A 16,751-nucleotide genomic window follows, 5' to 3' on the forward strand; every position below is an offset into this window, starting at 1 on the left:
CAACTTTAACTTCAGAATCCACAAATTTTAAATTCAGAACTGATAAACTTCAAATCTTGAATCAATCTTTAGTGTATGTAATGCACATTCTTGTAAAGAATATAATGAATTTCAACACTTAATTGAAGTAAACAATTCATTGGTATCAATGAGGACTTGCTAGAGTAGCAAATAGCAATGTTGTTACTTGTACATTCATCGTTATATAGTCCCCCCCCCCAAAAAAAAAAGGCAAATTTATTTCACAAATTTAATAAAATCGTAAATGCTTATATTATACAGATTACACTGCTAACAATCTTATGTGAGTACAACATGAGTTTATGAAAATGTCACAATTTCGCGTATTTTTAAGATGCACCCAGCTCTCCATATATTGGTAAGCTATGCTGCTCGGACTCTCCAAAATATTGTCGTATCTGTGATGGATCCTTCAAAAATGCACTACTTTTGGAGGATACAAAAAACACAGCCAATGGCATTTTTGAAGTGTCCAAGCAACAAGCTGGAGATGGCTCCGGCAACAAAAGCTATAAGCATATCTCTGTTCAACAATATAACTCTTAAGGCGTCGAGGATAACTTCTTTTAACAAAAATTTACACTCTCCAGAAGTATTAGTATGACAGAAATGTGAGAAGCCATGTAGGGAGAAGTAGTTATGGGGGTACGCATGCGCTGCTCGGCTCCTTTTAAAGGGGAACCTGAGCTGACCCGGTTGTCGATGACTGCAAAGGTTCCTGTAGTGCCGGATTGACTGGGAACAGCATACATTGTGCATATTGAGTCATCAATTGATCCACCAGCACCAGAGCGACCATTGCTTCCACCATCGGAACAGCTGTTGCACCAAAACATCAAATGTCCATTTACTTTTCAAGTGTTGTTCATAAATTTAAGGAGAAAATGAAACAGAAAAAGGAATGTAATTGAAGAGCAAACGGCTAGCAGATTTTCTCTTGGTTATTTTATCAAAACAGCAGTTAAGAACAAGAACAGATTGAGCTAGTCTAACAGTCACGCCGCTATAGTGGCTTCGAAGAGTAAACATCCTAGTATGAAGAATCGAAGGGACTTAGCCAAATTCAGTAATAGTCAAACAAAGTCAGGCATACAAACCTCGTGGAACTACACAAGGATCATGGCGACCACGAGCAATGAGTTCGGTCTCATGTTTATCCCTACTAACAGTGTGTTGCTTCCTCTGCATAACAATTGAAATAAGACGTATTTCATACAGAGATAACTTGAAAAAGAAAGGGAATTTTTGACAAAGACTAGGACTCACTGCAATTGTAGAAGTTGGCTTGAAAGCTATTCTCATATTAATAATTTCTCCATTTGATATGCCTCCCTGTGAAATAAATGAAACAGATAACTAACTTGAAAACGACACGGAATTGTTTGTCCATTCCTAAAGACATATCCAAATGAATATGGCAGAGTGTACCTGGATACCGCCAGATCTATTGGTTTTTGTCCTGATTTGGTCATGTTCATCCATAAAGAACTCATCATTGTGCTCACTGCCAGTCATGAATGTACCTGTAGTTTTTCACCAGAAACAAAATGGAACATGAGATTTATCAAAGATATTAACATGTAAGAGCCTTCAATTTTTTTTGACATAGGACAATGACCCTTATTTTAATTCCGAGAAGCTGTCTAGACCTGTAATGAACGAAGTATGGCTCAAAACTGAATCGGCCAACTTCCTTACTATTCTAACCAACCATGCCGTAAAAGAAGTGTCGATGAATCAACTAAGATCCTTAGCACTACTTGTTTAATCCCCTTAAATAACCAGTCAAGTAACTAACACCCTCTGGGCCAGCCACAGCCTAGATCTAAACTCAATGAAGCACACTTGACCACCTAAAAACTTTTGGTAGCCCGAAGCCAGGTCTTTTTGTTATCTTTCCTATCTACTTCAAGCTGGAAGCATTAGCGTTTTATACTCTTCAACAATGTTAAACCCTGATAATTCAATGTCATCTAGACACCAACACAAACCGTATTAAGCATAGGGAGATACTAGAATGCAGCTTCGATCTAAAGACATATTAGGCTTTATTTGGGGAGATAATCTTGCAAATTCAGATTCCAGCAGATTAGCATCAAAATGTACGAGTGAATTTTAGGCTGCATGCTGGTATCATATTTGTCATGAGTGATACAATTTTGGAAAAAAATAGAAAGGGGATCATTATCTAAGTAACAAAAAGAGGGATTGAAAAGGGCACAAAAAGGCCAAGGCATTCAAGGAGGTTCTGTTATCCAGAGCTCCAAGCAGAAGCAAGTAGGTTGGGCAAAATTGTAAAGGATCAGGTTTTGTAAAGGAGAAAGAGATGAAATGGAACAGTTCAAAGTTGCACCTGGTAACAGAAAACGGATGCTTGGGTCGTCAGAGCTTCATCATCGGAGGTTGTGACACTGTCTTAAAATTGATTCTTCTTACATTTTATGCAATACTGAACTAGATTTGGACTATTGCTTTTTACACTTTACTCATGTTATTGAGTAATTTTTGCAATTAATTACCCAATAAGTAATTAAAACTATTTTTCTAATTTTATCCAAAGAAGTACAAGTAATTAAAACTATTTTTCTTAAGCATCGGGGACTTTAAATAGCCAACTTAAACAAAAAATCTGCATAATTCAAAATTTAAAAATCTAAAATATCTCAACAAACTAGAGCTAAGCAACTTATTATGCTAAAAATTACTGTAGTAACTAAAAGGAAATTTTAACAACTTCTATAGTATGAAGATTCTGTACCTGCAAAGCCACTTCCAAACTCAAAACCCTTTGTTGCCGGTAATGACATGCAAGCTTTAGCCAGCTCAGCTTCAAGTTTATCAAAGACTGGTGTACCAAGACCCTAGTAATTATCACCAAACTATCATGTGAAGGCCTCAGCAGCAACAAAGACATGCACGATAACTAACAGACGTACACACACACACACACAAAGAGAGAGAGAGAGAGCTTACTCGTGGAACATTTCTAACAATGCAAGTTACGACACCACCAACAGAATCCCCCCTCACTCGTACATAATCAATGGCAGTAATCATCTTTTCTGCATATTCAGGGTTCGGGCAACGAACAATATTGCTTTCAATCTGGCATCAAGTGATAATTACCACAGAAATCAAGTTCTTTTATGACCAGAAGGTCAAAAACTATCAGAGTAATACCAGAAGGCAATTGTTAATTAAGAGAACCACAAATATGCAGCATATCAACTATAATAGTCCACACACTCCATGCCTTAGAGAAGCGGCAATCCGTGTGCTGAGTGCAGTATAAATAGTCTCCTCCACTCCACAAGGGAATGCAACACAAAGGACACTGGATTGTTTCCTTTTTCTTTTTATGGTACATTTTATATTTGATATTTCCTTAATCTATCGGATGAGTTCAAGAAATTGATAGATCAAGTAACATGGTGTTTATATCCACTCTATAGATCAACTGCTAAAGTTGAGATCGCACATTGCAGATATTGAGAAAGAAACATCGCCATAGGCTCAAACATGTCCTCCTTGAAAGTTCTTTTCTATAATATTTCTAGCCTTGTTTATATACACTCTATTAGGCAAGTAATAAAGCTCATATATAGATCCTATAGTGCAGATTTGGAGAAACATTGCCTCGGAGTCAAATCTACCCTCCTTGAAAGCTCTTTTTTATAATTTTTTAAGCTTCTAATAGAAGTGGTATTACCTTCGTCTAAAACACACATCTAACTAGTTTGTCTGTTGCGGTAATAATTCTCATTGCATCTTCCTTCCTATAGGCTAGTCAACCTTAGGTCAATCCTCCAACAATCAGCATTATCTCATCCAGGATGAGTCGCCCTTTATACAAAATCAGCTTTATCCCATGCAGGATGAATCACCTTTCAGCCATACGCGAAGCAGGTTTCATCTAAGGAAAGGTGAATACATTGTGTGATTAAAGCTAATACCAATATATGGGCTTCTAAAAGTAGAAAAAGATCCAAGCCAAGCATATTTGGAAGAGAAATTATGATCTGAAACAGTGAAACACTCCTTAAATTATTTCCATTCTTCTTTCTTTTCTTGAGAAAGAAACCCACAAAGATGATGATCATATATAAGTAGAACAGGAAGTGGTTACTATAATCATAACACAGTCTAAGATGTAGAATGGATTACAGAGTGAACATGATATTAATTTAAAGCAGAAAGAGACTTGACATCAGAATCAAATTGGAAGCAAAATGAGTAACGAAACATTAGCATATTGCTCAGTGGCACAAGTAAATTGAAATTTGTTAAGTTCCAAATTGGTTGACGGAAAGGGTTGTGGTCTTTTATATGGTCTTAGTCAATCCTTCCTTGATGAGCTAACTTTTGGGTTTGAGCTAGGCCAAGGTCCATTTCTTTACATTAGAGGTAGACCCATCGATTTTCAGCCCCCATATTATGTTAACCACGCCCTCCTTATAGTCTTGGGTTATGAGCTAATTTTTTGGGTTGAGTTAGACCTAAGAGCCATTTATTTACATGGTATCAGAGTCAGACCATTGATCCATGTTGTTGTGTTTCTCTATATTGGGCCCTAATTTTGTGTTATCCACATTCCAGTTACAAGTTTTGGGTGCTTGGGAAGGAGGAATGTTAAGTCGCTTTTATTTAGTTTTGGATAATTCTCCCTTTATGAGATAGCTTATGGGATTAAGTTAGGTCCTAGCAGTTAATGAAGTGAGTTAATACCCATGAGATCTTAGGTTCAAATACTAGCGAAGGCAAAAAAATACTAATTCTCTCCCATTGGCCATTTGTCCATGCCTTGGTGGATAAGAGTTACCCAGTACCTGTTTTGGTGGGAGATAACAGGTGCCCTATGGCATCAGTTGACGTGCGAGCAAACTAGCCCAGATACCACAGTTATAAAAAACATATATATATCCATTTCTATACAAAAACTAACGAACATGCTTCTTTTCCTCCCAGAGTAACTTACCACTGATGTTCACCAAATAAGTTCAATTTTTTTGGATTCGTAACTTGCCACAGGTAATTTCAGTCCCACTTTGACATTTTGGTCACAATAGACTTTCACACTATTGGTCACCGACAGTCGCTATTCTTTGGGTGTGCTAGGGATAAATCTGTTTCTGTGCAATAACTTGCAAAATCACACCAGAGATGTGAATTGTATTAGATAAGTCTGGTGTGACGAACTTGACTGAGAAAGAGTTTACAGGGGAAAGCAATTTCTGACCTACCACCCGCTACATTAAGTCAATCACCTTTACGAGTTCTAAGAAAATTTGAACACCCTTTGTCACTAAGCTGCACTGAGCATTTCTTTTCAAAATAATTTTGTTGTTGTTAAAGAAGCGTCTAGACTGAGAGTAGGTTGTTGGAACATTGGGACGTTAACGGAAAAATCCATAGAGCTAGTTAAGATTCTAAAGAAGAGAAAGATTAATATAGCTTGTGTCCAAGAGACCAAATGGGTAGGTTCTAAAGCTAAGGAGGTAGACGGGTATAAGCTTTGGTTCTCTGGTAGATCGAAATATAGGAATAGAGTAGGCATTCTAGTAGACAGGGATTTAAGGGATCACGTGGTGGAGGTTAGGAGAGTCAATGATAGGATGATGTCGATTAAGGTGGTCGTTGAAGGGAGCACGTTGAACATTATTAGTGCTTATGCGCCACAAGCGGGCTTAAGCGAGGAGGATAAGAGGCGCTTTTGGAAGGATTTGGAAGAGTTAGTGAGAGGTATACCGCCTACTGAGAAGCTTTTCGTGGGAGGGAATTTCAATGGGCACATCGGGTCTATTTCGGGAGGGTATGATGATGTGCATGGGGGCTTTGGCTACGGGGACAGAAATGGAGGAGGAGTTTCACTTTTGAAATTCGCAAGAGCTTTTGGGTTGGTGATAGCCAATCGAGTTTCCCAAAGAAGGAAGACCACTTGGTAACCTTCTGTAGTTCGGTGGCTAAGACTCAGATAGACTTTTTACTCCTTAGGAAGGATGATAAAGGTCTGTGCAAAGACTGCAAGGTCATTCCGATAGACAACCTTACAACCCGACATAAGCTCTTGATGATGGATTTAGGGATTAAGATGATGAGGAAGAAGAGGGCCGGGGATGATCGACCTAGGATCAGATGGAGGAGTTTGACCACAGCTAAGGCCCAGGAGATGGGAGAGAAATTGAAGGTCCTGGAGGCCTAGGATAGTAGTGGGGATGCGACCAGTATGTGGGATAGGACGGCTAGTTGTATTAGGATTGTAGCAAGAGAAATGTTGGGAGTCTCGACAGGTAGTCGTAGTCGGCATCGAGGGGACTGGTGGTGGAATGGAGAAGTGCAAGGGAAGGTGGAAGCAAAGAAGATGACGTACGCGAAGTTGATAGAAAGCACGGATGAGGTGGAGAAGTGGACGAATAAGGAACTTTATAAGATAGCGAGGAAGGAGGAGAAGTCGGCGGTTTCGACGGCAAAAACGACAGCTTTTGAATGCCTTTATGCTGAACTAGAAGAGAAAGGTGGGGATAGAAAATTGTTCAGGCTAGCCAGGGTGCGGGAAAGAAGGGCACGCGATGTGGATCAAGTGAGTGCATTAAGCATGAAAAAGTATTGGTAGATGAGACCCTCATTAAACAGAGATGGCAGTCATACTTCCATAAACTCTTGAACGATGAAGGGGACAGAGACGTTGTGTTGGGAGATTTGGAACATACAGGGAGGCGTCACGATTTTGGGTATTGCAGGAGTATTAAGGTCGAGGAGGTTAGGAGTGCTGTTCGTAGGATGCGCTGAGGAAGAACAATCGGACCTAACAAGATTCCTGGGGAATTTTGGAAGCGCGCGAGCTCAGTAGGTTTGGAGTGGTTGACTAGGTTATTTAATGTCATCTTTAAAACGGCAATGATGCCCGAAGAATGGAGGTCGAACGTAATGATCCCTCTATACAAAAACAAAGGGGATATCCAGAGTTGCAACAACTATAGAGATATCAAGCTACTAAGCCATACTATGAAAGTGTGAAAAAAAGTGGTGGAGATGAGGGTGAGGAAAGGCGTGTCTATTTTAGAGAACTAGTTTAGATTTATGCCGGGACGCTCAACTACAGAAGCCATCCATCTTATGAGGAGACTGGTGGAGCAGCATAGGGAGAGGAAGAGGGACTTACATATGGTATTCATGACCTAGAAAAGACTTACGATAAAGTTCCAAGAGAAATACTATGGACATGTTTGGAGGCTAAAGGTGTACCTGTGGCATATATTAGGGTGATTAAGGACATATACGAGGGAGCCAAAACTATGGTAAGGACAGTAGGAGGGGACTCAGAGCACTTCCCAATGGTGATGGGGTTGCATCAATGATTAGCTCTTAGTCCGTTTTTATTTGCCTTGGTGATGGATGGATTGACGCGACAAATTCAAGGTGAGGTGCTATGGTGTATGCTTTTCGCGGATGACATAATCCTGATCGATGAGACTCGTAGCGGAGTTAACGCTAAGCTGGAGGATTGGAGACATACCTTGGAGTCTAAAGGGTTTAAGCTGAGTAGGACCAAGACAGAATACTTAGAGTGCAAGTTCAGTGAGACACCTCAGGAGGTTGGCGTGGAAGTTAGGCTTGGTGACCAGGCCATCCAAAAGAGAAGTAGTTGCAAGTATCTTGGGTCTATCATGCAAGGCAGCGGGGAGATTGACGATGATGTCACACATCGTATTGGGGTAGGTGGATGAAATGGAGGCTCGCTTCCGGAGTGCTATGTGACAAGAAGGTGCCACCAAAACTTAATAACAAGTTCTACAAAGTGGTGGTTAGACCGTCTATGCTGTATGGGGCAGAGTGTTGGCTAGTTAAGACTTCTCACGTTCAAAAGATGAAAGTTGCTGAGATGAGAATGTTGAGATGGATGTGTGGGCATACCAGGAGCGACAGAATTAGAAATGAGGCTATTCGGGATAAAGTGGGAGTGGCCTTGGTGGAAGACAAGATGCGGGAAATGCGACTGAGATGGTTTGGGCATGTGAAGAGGAGAGACACAGATGCCCCGGTGCGAAGGTGTGAGAGGCTGGCCATGGATGGTTACAGAAGAGGTAGGGGTAGGCCGAAGAAGTATTAGGGAGAGGTGATTAGATAGGACATGGCACAGTTACAGCTTATCGAGGACATGACCTTAGATAGGAGGGTGTGGAGGAACCACATTAGGGTAGAAGGCTAGTACATAGCCTTATTATTCTTCCCTATTCGTAGGCGCATTAGCGCATTACAATTTCGTGTGCTCTGATTTCTGTTATTTCTGTTATTATTTATTACTCTCTATACTTTAATTACTCTATTTTATCTGTGATGCTTTCGTTATTTATTTTTCCCATATCACTTTTAATTTTTTAGCCTTATCTGACATCTTTTTATGCTTTTATTGAGCCGAGGGTCTCCAGGAAACAGCCGTCCTACCTTGGTAGGAGTAAGGTCTGCGTACACTCTACCCTCCCAGACCCCACGTTGTGGGATTTTACTGGGTTGTTATTATTGTTGTAATTAGTTTTCCTAGGTTGTAAACAAACCCAAAACCTTTCGGATCAGTGTTCTATAACCTCCCAAAAATGATTAAGCTACTCTGTAACCTACCAACTATGATTTAAGACTTTATTACTAATTTGGGTTTTTATTGTTTTGGAGATTGTTAATAAATTCACCTCCCATTATTATAAAACGAAATTACAGCTGTAACACAATAAATATTTTTCCATTAAAATGACCAAAAGAACATACGCCAATCCCCTTTCAGTATACTTACCTTAAAACTCTATTTCAGTATTTAACTCTGAATTTCTGTGACACGAAATTTCAAAATTTAAATTTCTAATTTTTTACTGTAAATTTGTGTGACACAGTTGTAAGATTCTAATCTGTCACAAAATGCACACACCTGACAGAAGTATTTTGTTTTCCCTCTCTTTTCTCGTTTTCTCTCACACAAAAAAGGCTTATCTAAGTCACGTTTCTTTTGTTCTGTTTCTCTATCTCATTCTATTTATTAGTGTGTCTATGCATTCAATTTTTTCAAAGTCATCAGTCCCGATTACTCTGTTTTTACCGTTTCAAGAATTCAAAAACTTTCGATTCTTGATTTTCCGGCAGTGAGAAGTTTTCTTTATTTAGGTTATTGTTTGTAAAAAGAGTTAAGTCTTTAAGATACATTTATGCTTGTGCATTTTGATTGATAAAGAAAATTGTGTATTTTGATGCAGGTGCGGAAGATGGATTCAGGGGATGGCTCTGTTTCAAAGAGGAGGACTAGACAACAATCTTTAAAATATATGGTAGAGATAATTGACAAGAGGAACAAGTTGAGCCAAAGTGGTAATCCTACAAATGCGATTATTGGAGAGGATGTTAGTTGTGGAAGGAAAACAAAACCGATGGAGCCTTCTGGAGGTGACAAGAGAAATGCGGAAAACAATGGGAGGAAGAAGTTCAGTCCAGGAACTTGTGAAACAAAACTGATGGAGCCTTCTGAAGGCGAGAAGAGAAATGCGGAAAACAATGGGAGGACGAAGTTAAGTCCAGGAACTTGTGAAACAAAACTGATGGAGCCTTCTGGAGGTGACAAGAGAAATGCGGAAAACAATGGGAGGAGGAATTTCAGTCCAGGAACTTGTGAGTCCTTCACGAATCAGCCTTTCGTCGAGGAAATATCTGATGATGATAATTCGTCGGAGGAGGAGAGTGAACCTGATGTTGTTATCAAGGAAATATCTGATGCTGATGATTCGTCGGAGGAGGAGAGTGATCCTGATGTTGTTATCGAGGAAATATCTGATGATGATGATTCATTGGAGGAGGAGAGTGATCCTGATATTGTTATCATTGAGGAGGAGGCTTGCTCCATTGTTGGGTTAAGGAGTCCTATATTGAATGCAACAGATGAGGTTGTTTCATCTACATACACATTGGAAGAGTTTACTGATACAACCTCATCTGAGTCGGAAACCGAAGCTTCAACTGATGAAGATGATGATGACCCTGAAGATAAGAACTATTGAATTATCAAATTCTGATGATATAACAAGTGATTTTGATAATGAGGAATCAGAACATGATGATCTGAATTCTGAGCTGTCCTAAAAACAATGAAGGAAAAAATGATTCGAATCAGGGGCTAGTACCTCAGCTTGTTGTTGAGGGTGAAAAGCACAACAATGGCCGAGCATATCTTCTCCGGCCATGCTCACTTTCCAAGTCCAAAAAGAAAAATGAAAATTGTAGTAGCCCCATCCTGCTTATTGATAATGAGGAGTCTGATGACGAGGAGTCTAAATCCTCGTCTGAAGAGGACTGCGAGGTTGATGACTCGGTGAAAATTGTTGTTCAAAAGGATGGTCTTCAAAAGACTGGGGAGAAGATTCTTGAAGAGTCTGAATTTCTGAAGTTTGTTGTTGATTCGATAACAAATGTTGATGATTATAACAACACTCTTCCTGAAGAGAAGGAACAGGTTCCTGTCAAAGAAACACTTCCTTTAATATTCCTATTTGAAGACGAGGAACCTCTTCCCCCGGAGAAAGAAGAATGGGAAAAGGAAATTGACAATCTTTTTGTTGAAATGGACATGTGTGTCTTAGAATCACATATTGGCTTTACAAATCCATCTGATTCGCCAATGCAGAGTGGACAAATAAGTGTCTGTCAGATGGGGAACCACCATTTGTTCTAGATGAACAAATTGGACTCATTTGTTCAGTTTGTTCACATGTCCATTTGGAGAGCAAGTATATCTTCCCTCCTTTTGTAATTATACGAGTTTGGTCCTATCAAGCATTTTTCTTTTCAATTTGGAACTCCATTTACAAGATCTGTTGTTATTACTTTAATAGATTCCGTGTTTTATCTTAATGACTGTGTGTAGTAGCTTTTGCTAAAACATTTATTTTGTTCTGTTGCACATATTTGATTTTATGAACTCTTGCTCTCCAATTTATTTCTGGTTCACTCTTAAATTCATGAACTTCTGTCATATCCAGGCGCAGAGAATTCGAGGGAAGTATGAAAGAAAATATTTTGGAGAGTCGCCATCACTCTTGGATGTAAACGGCTTCACATTTTCTGATTCTTCTGCAGCCCAGGATTCTCCTATTTGTGGAGAAGCAACCGTGTGGGATTTAGTTCCCCAAAGTGCCAAAGCGACAATGTATCCTCATCAATGATGAGGATTTGAGTTCATGTGAAACAATATTGCTGGAGATATAACTCTTGAGAGGCTGAGAGAGCCCCTATCTGATAGTAAGGGAGGATGCATTATCTTACACCCATCTGGCACCGGGTAACTCAAATGAGGAAATTATGCGCCTGAAAATCTAGTTCAAAGTTCACCAATTGAAATTCCCCTTTTTTAGTTGTCAAAGAATATAACACTCAAAGTGGCTTCTCTAATAGGATGCTCAGCATGTGAATAGAAGCTTCATTATTTTCCTCAAAACAAAAGAAGCTATAAGCATCTTTGAACTGCAACATGCAGGAAAAGATGCACAGAACTGAAATAGTGTTTTAACTATATATTACTTTCTCCAATAAGGCTCAACAAGATTGGCCAGTGATCTCTACCAGGATAAGTTAGAAATTTTTTTAAAAAGAATTGGCAAGTGATATATCAATTCCTTCCAGCAAGCCCCAACATTATCATAAACCTGCCCCAATCTACATGAGAATCTCTCTATATTTATTTTCTATCAATCCCGTGCCCTTTTTTTGGGCCACACAGCTGCTTATTTTGCCCGGACACCACAGTTATGATTTTTTTTTTGAGATATAGATATATAGTTCTTATGTGAAACATACCTGCTCTAGTGTCACAGTCTGGTTATCAACCAAATCCTCTGGAAGTACAACATTATGAACTTGTGAAACATAAGCAAGGATCTGCATTACAGAATATTAGAGCTAAAAGCTACATTTCTTTAGAAAAAGCCAAAAAAAGAAAAAGAAGTAGAAGAAGCCTCCACAATAATGTGACAAACAATAAAGATATATGTATATGCAACTACTGTAATAGATTCTCTAGCAACAAGACTCAGACCAGAAATACATAAGATTACGTTTTTATTTTTTGCAATACACAGAAGTTTCAGGTTCTTCGGAACAAGAAGTATGTGTCTTCCATTAAGTATGCAGATGGGTGCTTCTGAAATCTTACAAGAGAAGACAAAATACAGGAACTACGCTTATCGGGCCTACCAAAAAGCCTCTACCAAATCACAACCATATGATAGTAAACCCACCTCAGTTCTTCATAATTAACGTAGAAATCCAATTTACATTCTCCAGATGTTTAGGCTGTATATTCATCTAGAACATAACATAACTCTACTGAACATGACAGTTGATTTTATTTCTTCAAAATGAGGTCCAACTTGTTATGAAGGCATTGATGATGATTAATGGGTCAATAATCCCCCAAAAAGAAAGTGGATCTACAGTTTTTACTATTTAGTGTTTAGTTCGTGAATAAAAACTGGGATAGGGGATGTATTTGGAAAATGGGTATGCCTTTAACATCCATGTAACACTTCAGGGGATCTCTTTTCAGTAACAATTTATCTAATGATATGCAGGATATCATTCAGAAATGACACTAGAAAACCTGTAATAATAAAGTACCTCACCTCAGTTCCAGAATAAAGTTTGAGAATTTTCTTGGCAACAGCTCCAGCAGCGACTCTCCCGATGGTTTCTCTTGCTGAAGATCTACCACCCCCCTGCATATCCCACTAACACTAGTAAGGACACAAGAAATAGTAGGAGCCATAACTACAGAGAATTCCTTATCAACAATCAGCAAAGCTTTCTTAAAATAAATGAGCTCCTCTTTGACAATACCTGCACTGATCTAACTCCATACTTGAAGTCATAAGTTGCATCAGCATGAGATGGCCTATAAGCAAGGGACATTTCACTATAGTCCTGCAATCCAACAGGAAATGAAGAAATCTGTCAAGTACCAGGAGACCACAGATTTTGACATAAAAAAGAAAAGAACACATTCTAAACATAACATCTTTAATCACGAGTCTCAGATTAGGCTGAAATGTTTCTCCTTTTCACTTCAAAGCTATTCGTTAATTATCAGGATGTAATGCTCTGAATAGCTCATTTCACTTGTTTTGAGTTTGAAAATACGCATGGTTCATAAAAGCACAAGCACCGTTCACCAACTTTTAGAGGACTCATTTCAAAGTCTCATGCATGCAGACTTTCAACCTCTGAAAGAATGATGAATGATACTAATCCTCACAGTTAATAATGGTAAGAATGTCACTATTCCATGCCCTTAAAGACAACAAAATTGACATGCCATGGATGTGAAGTCATCATGTTCTTGGAAACACTCAACTTAACTAACCTTAAATTAACTTTCTATGCACAATAGCACAAGGTTAGCATACTTGATTTTTCTCAGACAGATTAGATATCGTGTACCTTAGCACCAAGCTAGTAAAACAAGTTCGTCCTGTTGTGTGCAGTAAGTGCAAAGTCGAGTGACAAAACATATAGATCATTGGCAAAAGTAAATTGTTGTTTCACTTCCTCTCCTGTATTTCAGAACAATCATAGCATACTTACATTTCCTCTCTGGTCAGTGTTGGGTACTTCAACTTTGATTGGAGATCCCGTAGTCAAACCTATAAATCAAGCACAGATAGAAGCTGAATCTTTAAAAGTAAGTCAAAGGAAGTGGCACAGGCCAGAAGAGACTTTAACAGAGGACTAACCATCGGCAGTGCCAGATGATATTTTGCAAGTATCAGTTTCTTTTCTTGGTGTGGTAATTCGGCTTTGACCTGGCCTCCTGAATGGAAAAGTTTTGCATGAAATTCAAATTTGGCCAAAATAAAATCCAAAGTATCCTAATGAATTACTCCATCAATTATCTGAGATGGGGGTGTCATGAATGGGCAATACTTGAAACAGTCACTAGAAATGATAGAAGACCAAGAATTTTGAAGGACTTCAATCTATTAGTACACAACATCTTCACCGATGCTCGTCATGTCAACCCAAAAAAGGAAATCTAAGAACAAGTAAAAACCTCCTGTCAAGTTCCACTTGCATATCTGACTCTGAGAGTGGGAGTCGAGGGGGACATCCATCAATTATACAACCAACACCACCACCGTGAGATTCTCCAAAAGTTGTGACGCGGAAATGATTTCCAAATGTACTACCAGCAGCCTGTATTTCTGTGAGTACAAAAGCAGATAAAGAAGTTGTCAATCCATTCTGGCAACTAGAGAATAAACCCTTAAGATCGACAAGGAAACATTTTTTTAGTTCACTTTCAAGAGTCAACGGTACTTATTTCCACTTGAAACTTGTAACTTTTTGTTCCCAAATTGCTTGGCAACACTTTTTTATTTTAAAAGTACAGTATTTTGTAGAGAATGGAAACAAATACTCCCTCCATTTCGATTTGTTTGTTTGATTTTGACTTGGCACGGAGTTTAAGAAAGTAAGAAGACTTTTGAATCTTGTGGTCTTAAACTAAAAATAATCTTGTGATCTTAAACATGTCACATGGAAAGTTGGAACTAAAGAGTTGTCAAAAAAGGAAAAAGACGTTCTTTTTGAAACATCCTCAAAAGAAAAGTAAAACAAACAAATTGAAACAAGAAATAGTATTTGAAAACATTGACAGAACCAGATAACAGATAGTGAAGGCTAAATGAAAATCACAGGCGACCACCGTTATTTCCGACAAACGCAAAAAAAAAGGTGGTGATGTCATACATGGTGGAATGATCACAGATACAAAAAAACAGTACAAAAGAGACATCAACTTCAAAGACTTAGGGAATCTTAGTAAGTTCAACTATGAGCTTTTTAACTACAACAACTTAAACATAGCTATTGGAGCTGGAATTACCGCGGCTACTAGCACCAGACTTGCCTCCAATGGTTCCTCGTTAAGGGATTTAGATTATACTCATTCCAATTATCACACTCATGGTTCGATTACCCATCTTATAATCTCCTCGACCATTTTCCCTTCCCCTACCCCAATTTAAAAAATAAATAAATTCCAAGACTACTTTTTTTTCCCATTTTAATGATTATTTTCTAATTAGGATTAAAACCCAATTCCTCAATTCACACAAAAAGCAGAATAAAAGCGGGAAACACTCAAGTTCATTCAGATATTTCAACAAACAGATGGATGGCAGAAAGTTTCACCTAGTCGTTTGGGCTGTGATCGGTGAGTTGGGATATAGAGATTGGAAGAGGAGAGCTTAGATGGTAGCTGGACGGATCCGACGCTTGAAAACGGAGCTCCGACGAACTGTTTGGTAAGTAGAGACGACGCCATTTCCTTCCTTCCTCTTTAGACCTTCTTTCTTGAATTTGGTTGGTGAGTTTGTTGTTTAGGTACAGACACACAACTTACCCACCTTCCTTCTCTTTAGACCTTCTTTCTTGAATTTGGTTGGTGAGTTTGTTGTTGGTATTGTTTAAATTCATTTTAGGTAACAATGAAAATACATATTTTGTGTAATAGTTGATTTGGTATTATCATGTCGTTATGTTAATATTTGTTTTTCATTTTGTCTTTATTTATTATTTAATTATTTTATTTTATCATTTATCCTATTTTTTTTGTAGTAGCTTTACTGTATATCCTACAATTTTTTGTAGGTTTATCATTCAAATTATGGATGTGTGACATTATATAACGATGAAAAATAATACAATCTATCTAGACATCATATTTGCTAAAATAATATAATACGATACAATACAATACATTATGAAACAATACGTAATAACCATCCAAACAAAGTATCAAAGGTTTTTAGTACATTGATCACACTTTGTATGGATGGTTGTTAGATATTATTTCATAATGTATCATATTATATTTTATTTATTTTATGATTATGGTGTTCAAACCAATTTTCACGTAGCTTGAATACATGTTATTTTCCACCGCTAAGATATTGGATAACTCTATCCATCAAATTTAGGACAAAATGAAAAGAATCACATTTTGTTTTTTTTGTCTATGCTAGACTTTGAACCTGAAACCTCATTACATAATGATCAACAATTTAAAGAATAAATCACCAAAAAAGAAACCTAGAATACGAGATAAAGTTACCATAAAAATGTAGATAAAGATAGAATGAGAAGAAAAAAATTAAAGTAACGACGCAATCACACCAAATCGATTGTTACGTAAAATGAATTTCCATCGTTACTTAAAGATAGATTTAACAATACGAGACAACAAAAATTAAGTAACAATCAAAATAAATATTTGTATGTAAACTAATAATATAATAGGTAACAAACATCCAAACAAGATGTGAGACACTTAGGGATCATTTGATAGCTGATTATAATTATGCCGCTACTAGTAATATGTATATTAGTTATTTCATTTTTTTACTTCGTTTCTTCATGATTTATATATGTATTAGTTATGTGATCTTCTAAATTGCAAATCAAATATAGCATTAATTTTATATATTACTTTCTCTATTCCATATTAACTAAATTTCTAGAGTTTTTTCATTGTTCAAAATAGGTGAATTATTCAAAGTTCAAATGAAATGTTTGAAACTTTTTTCATGTTTACCTTTTGCATTAATGAAGTTTTGTAATTTTCTAGGAGTTAAACTACACTACTTACAAAGTTATACTTCAATAAAGAACTATTTGTATTTATGATTTGACATTTAATCTTCTTT

The 16,751-nt window shown here is 37.7% G+C and overlaps 1 protein-coding gene and 1 pseudogene across 1 annotated transcript; one reads left to right on the forward strand and one right to left on the reverse strand.

Annotated features, from left to right (window-relative positions):
* Positions 1-122: 122 nt before the first annotated feature.
* Positions 123-15,506, reverse strand: LOC129870122 (chorismate synthase 2, chloroplastic). The gene is made up of 13 exons (XM_055944732.1): positions 15,238-15,506; positions 14,096-14,246; positions 13,779-13,855; positions 13,630-13,688; positions 12,886-12,969; positions 12,672-12,764; positions 11,848-11,928; positions 2,995-3,126; positions 2,780-2,882; positions 1,450-1,544; positions 1,288-1,353; positions 1,119-1,203; positions 123-840 (listed from the first exon to the last, which is right to left on the reverse strand). The coding sequence occupies exons 1-13, from the start codon at positions 15,368-15,370 to the stop codon at positions 692-694; spliced, it is 1,308 nt and encodes a 435-aa protein (XP_055800707.1). The 5' UTR covers positions 15,371-15,506; the 3' UTR covers positions 123-691.
* LOC129870121 (SNF2 domain-containing protein CLASSY 4-like) lies at positions 4,703-11,121 on the forward strand (annotated as a pseudogene).
* Positions 15,507-16,751: the final 1,245 nt, after the last annotated feature.

The sequence above is a fragment of the Solanum dulcamara genome, chromosome 10, assembly GCF_947179165.1.
Source record: "Solanum dulcamara chromosome 10, daSolDulc1.2, whole genome shotgun sequence".
In the NCBI taxonomy this organism is placed as follows: domain Eukaryota; kingdom Viridiplantae; phylum Streptophyta; class Magnoliopsida; order Solanales; family Solanaceae; genus Solanum; species Solanum dulcamara.

What these genes read in the sequence shown, in the direction of transcription:
- LOC129870122 (XM_055944732.1), bottom strand. Translation starts at nt 15,370, where the DNA reads ATGGCGTCGTCTCTACTTACCAAACAGTTCGTCGGAGCTCCGTTTTCA. An exon ending in ATCATCTGGCACTGCCGATG is followed by an intron (nt 13,689 to 13,778) that starts GTTAGTCCTCTG and finishes CTTGATTTATAG; the next exon opens with GTTTGACTACGGGATCTCCA. An exon ending in AACTTTATTCTGGAACTGAG is followed by an intron (nt 11,929 to 12,671) that starts GTGAGGTACTTT and finishes TCTGTAATGCAG; the next exon opens with ATCCTTGCTTATGTTTCACA.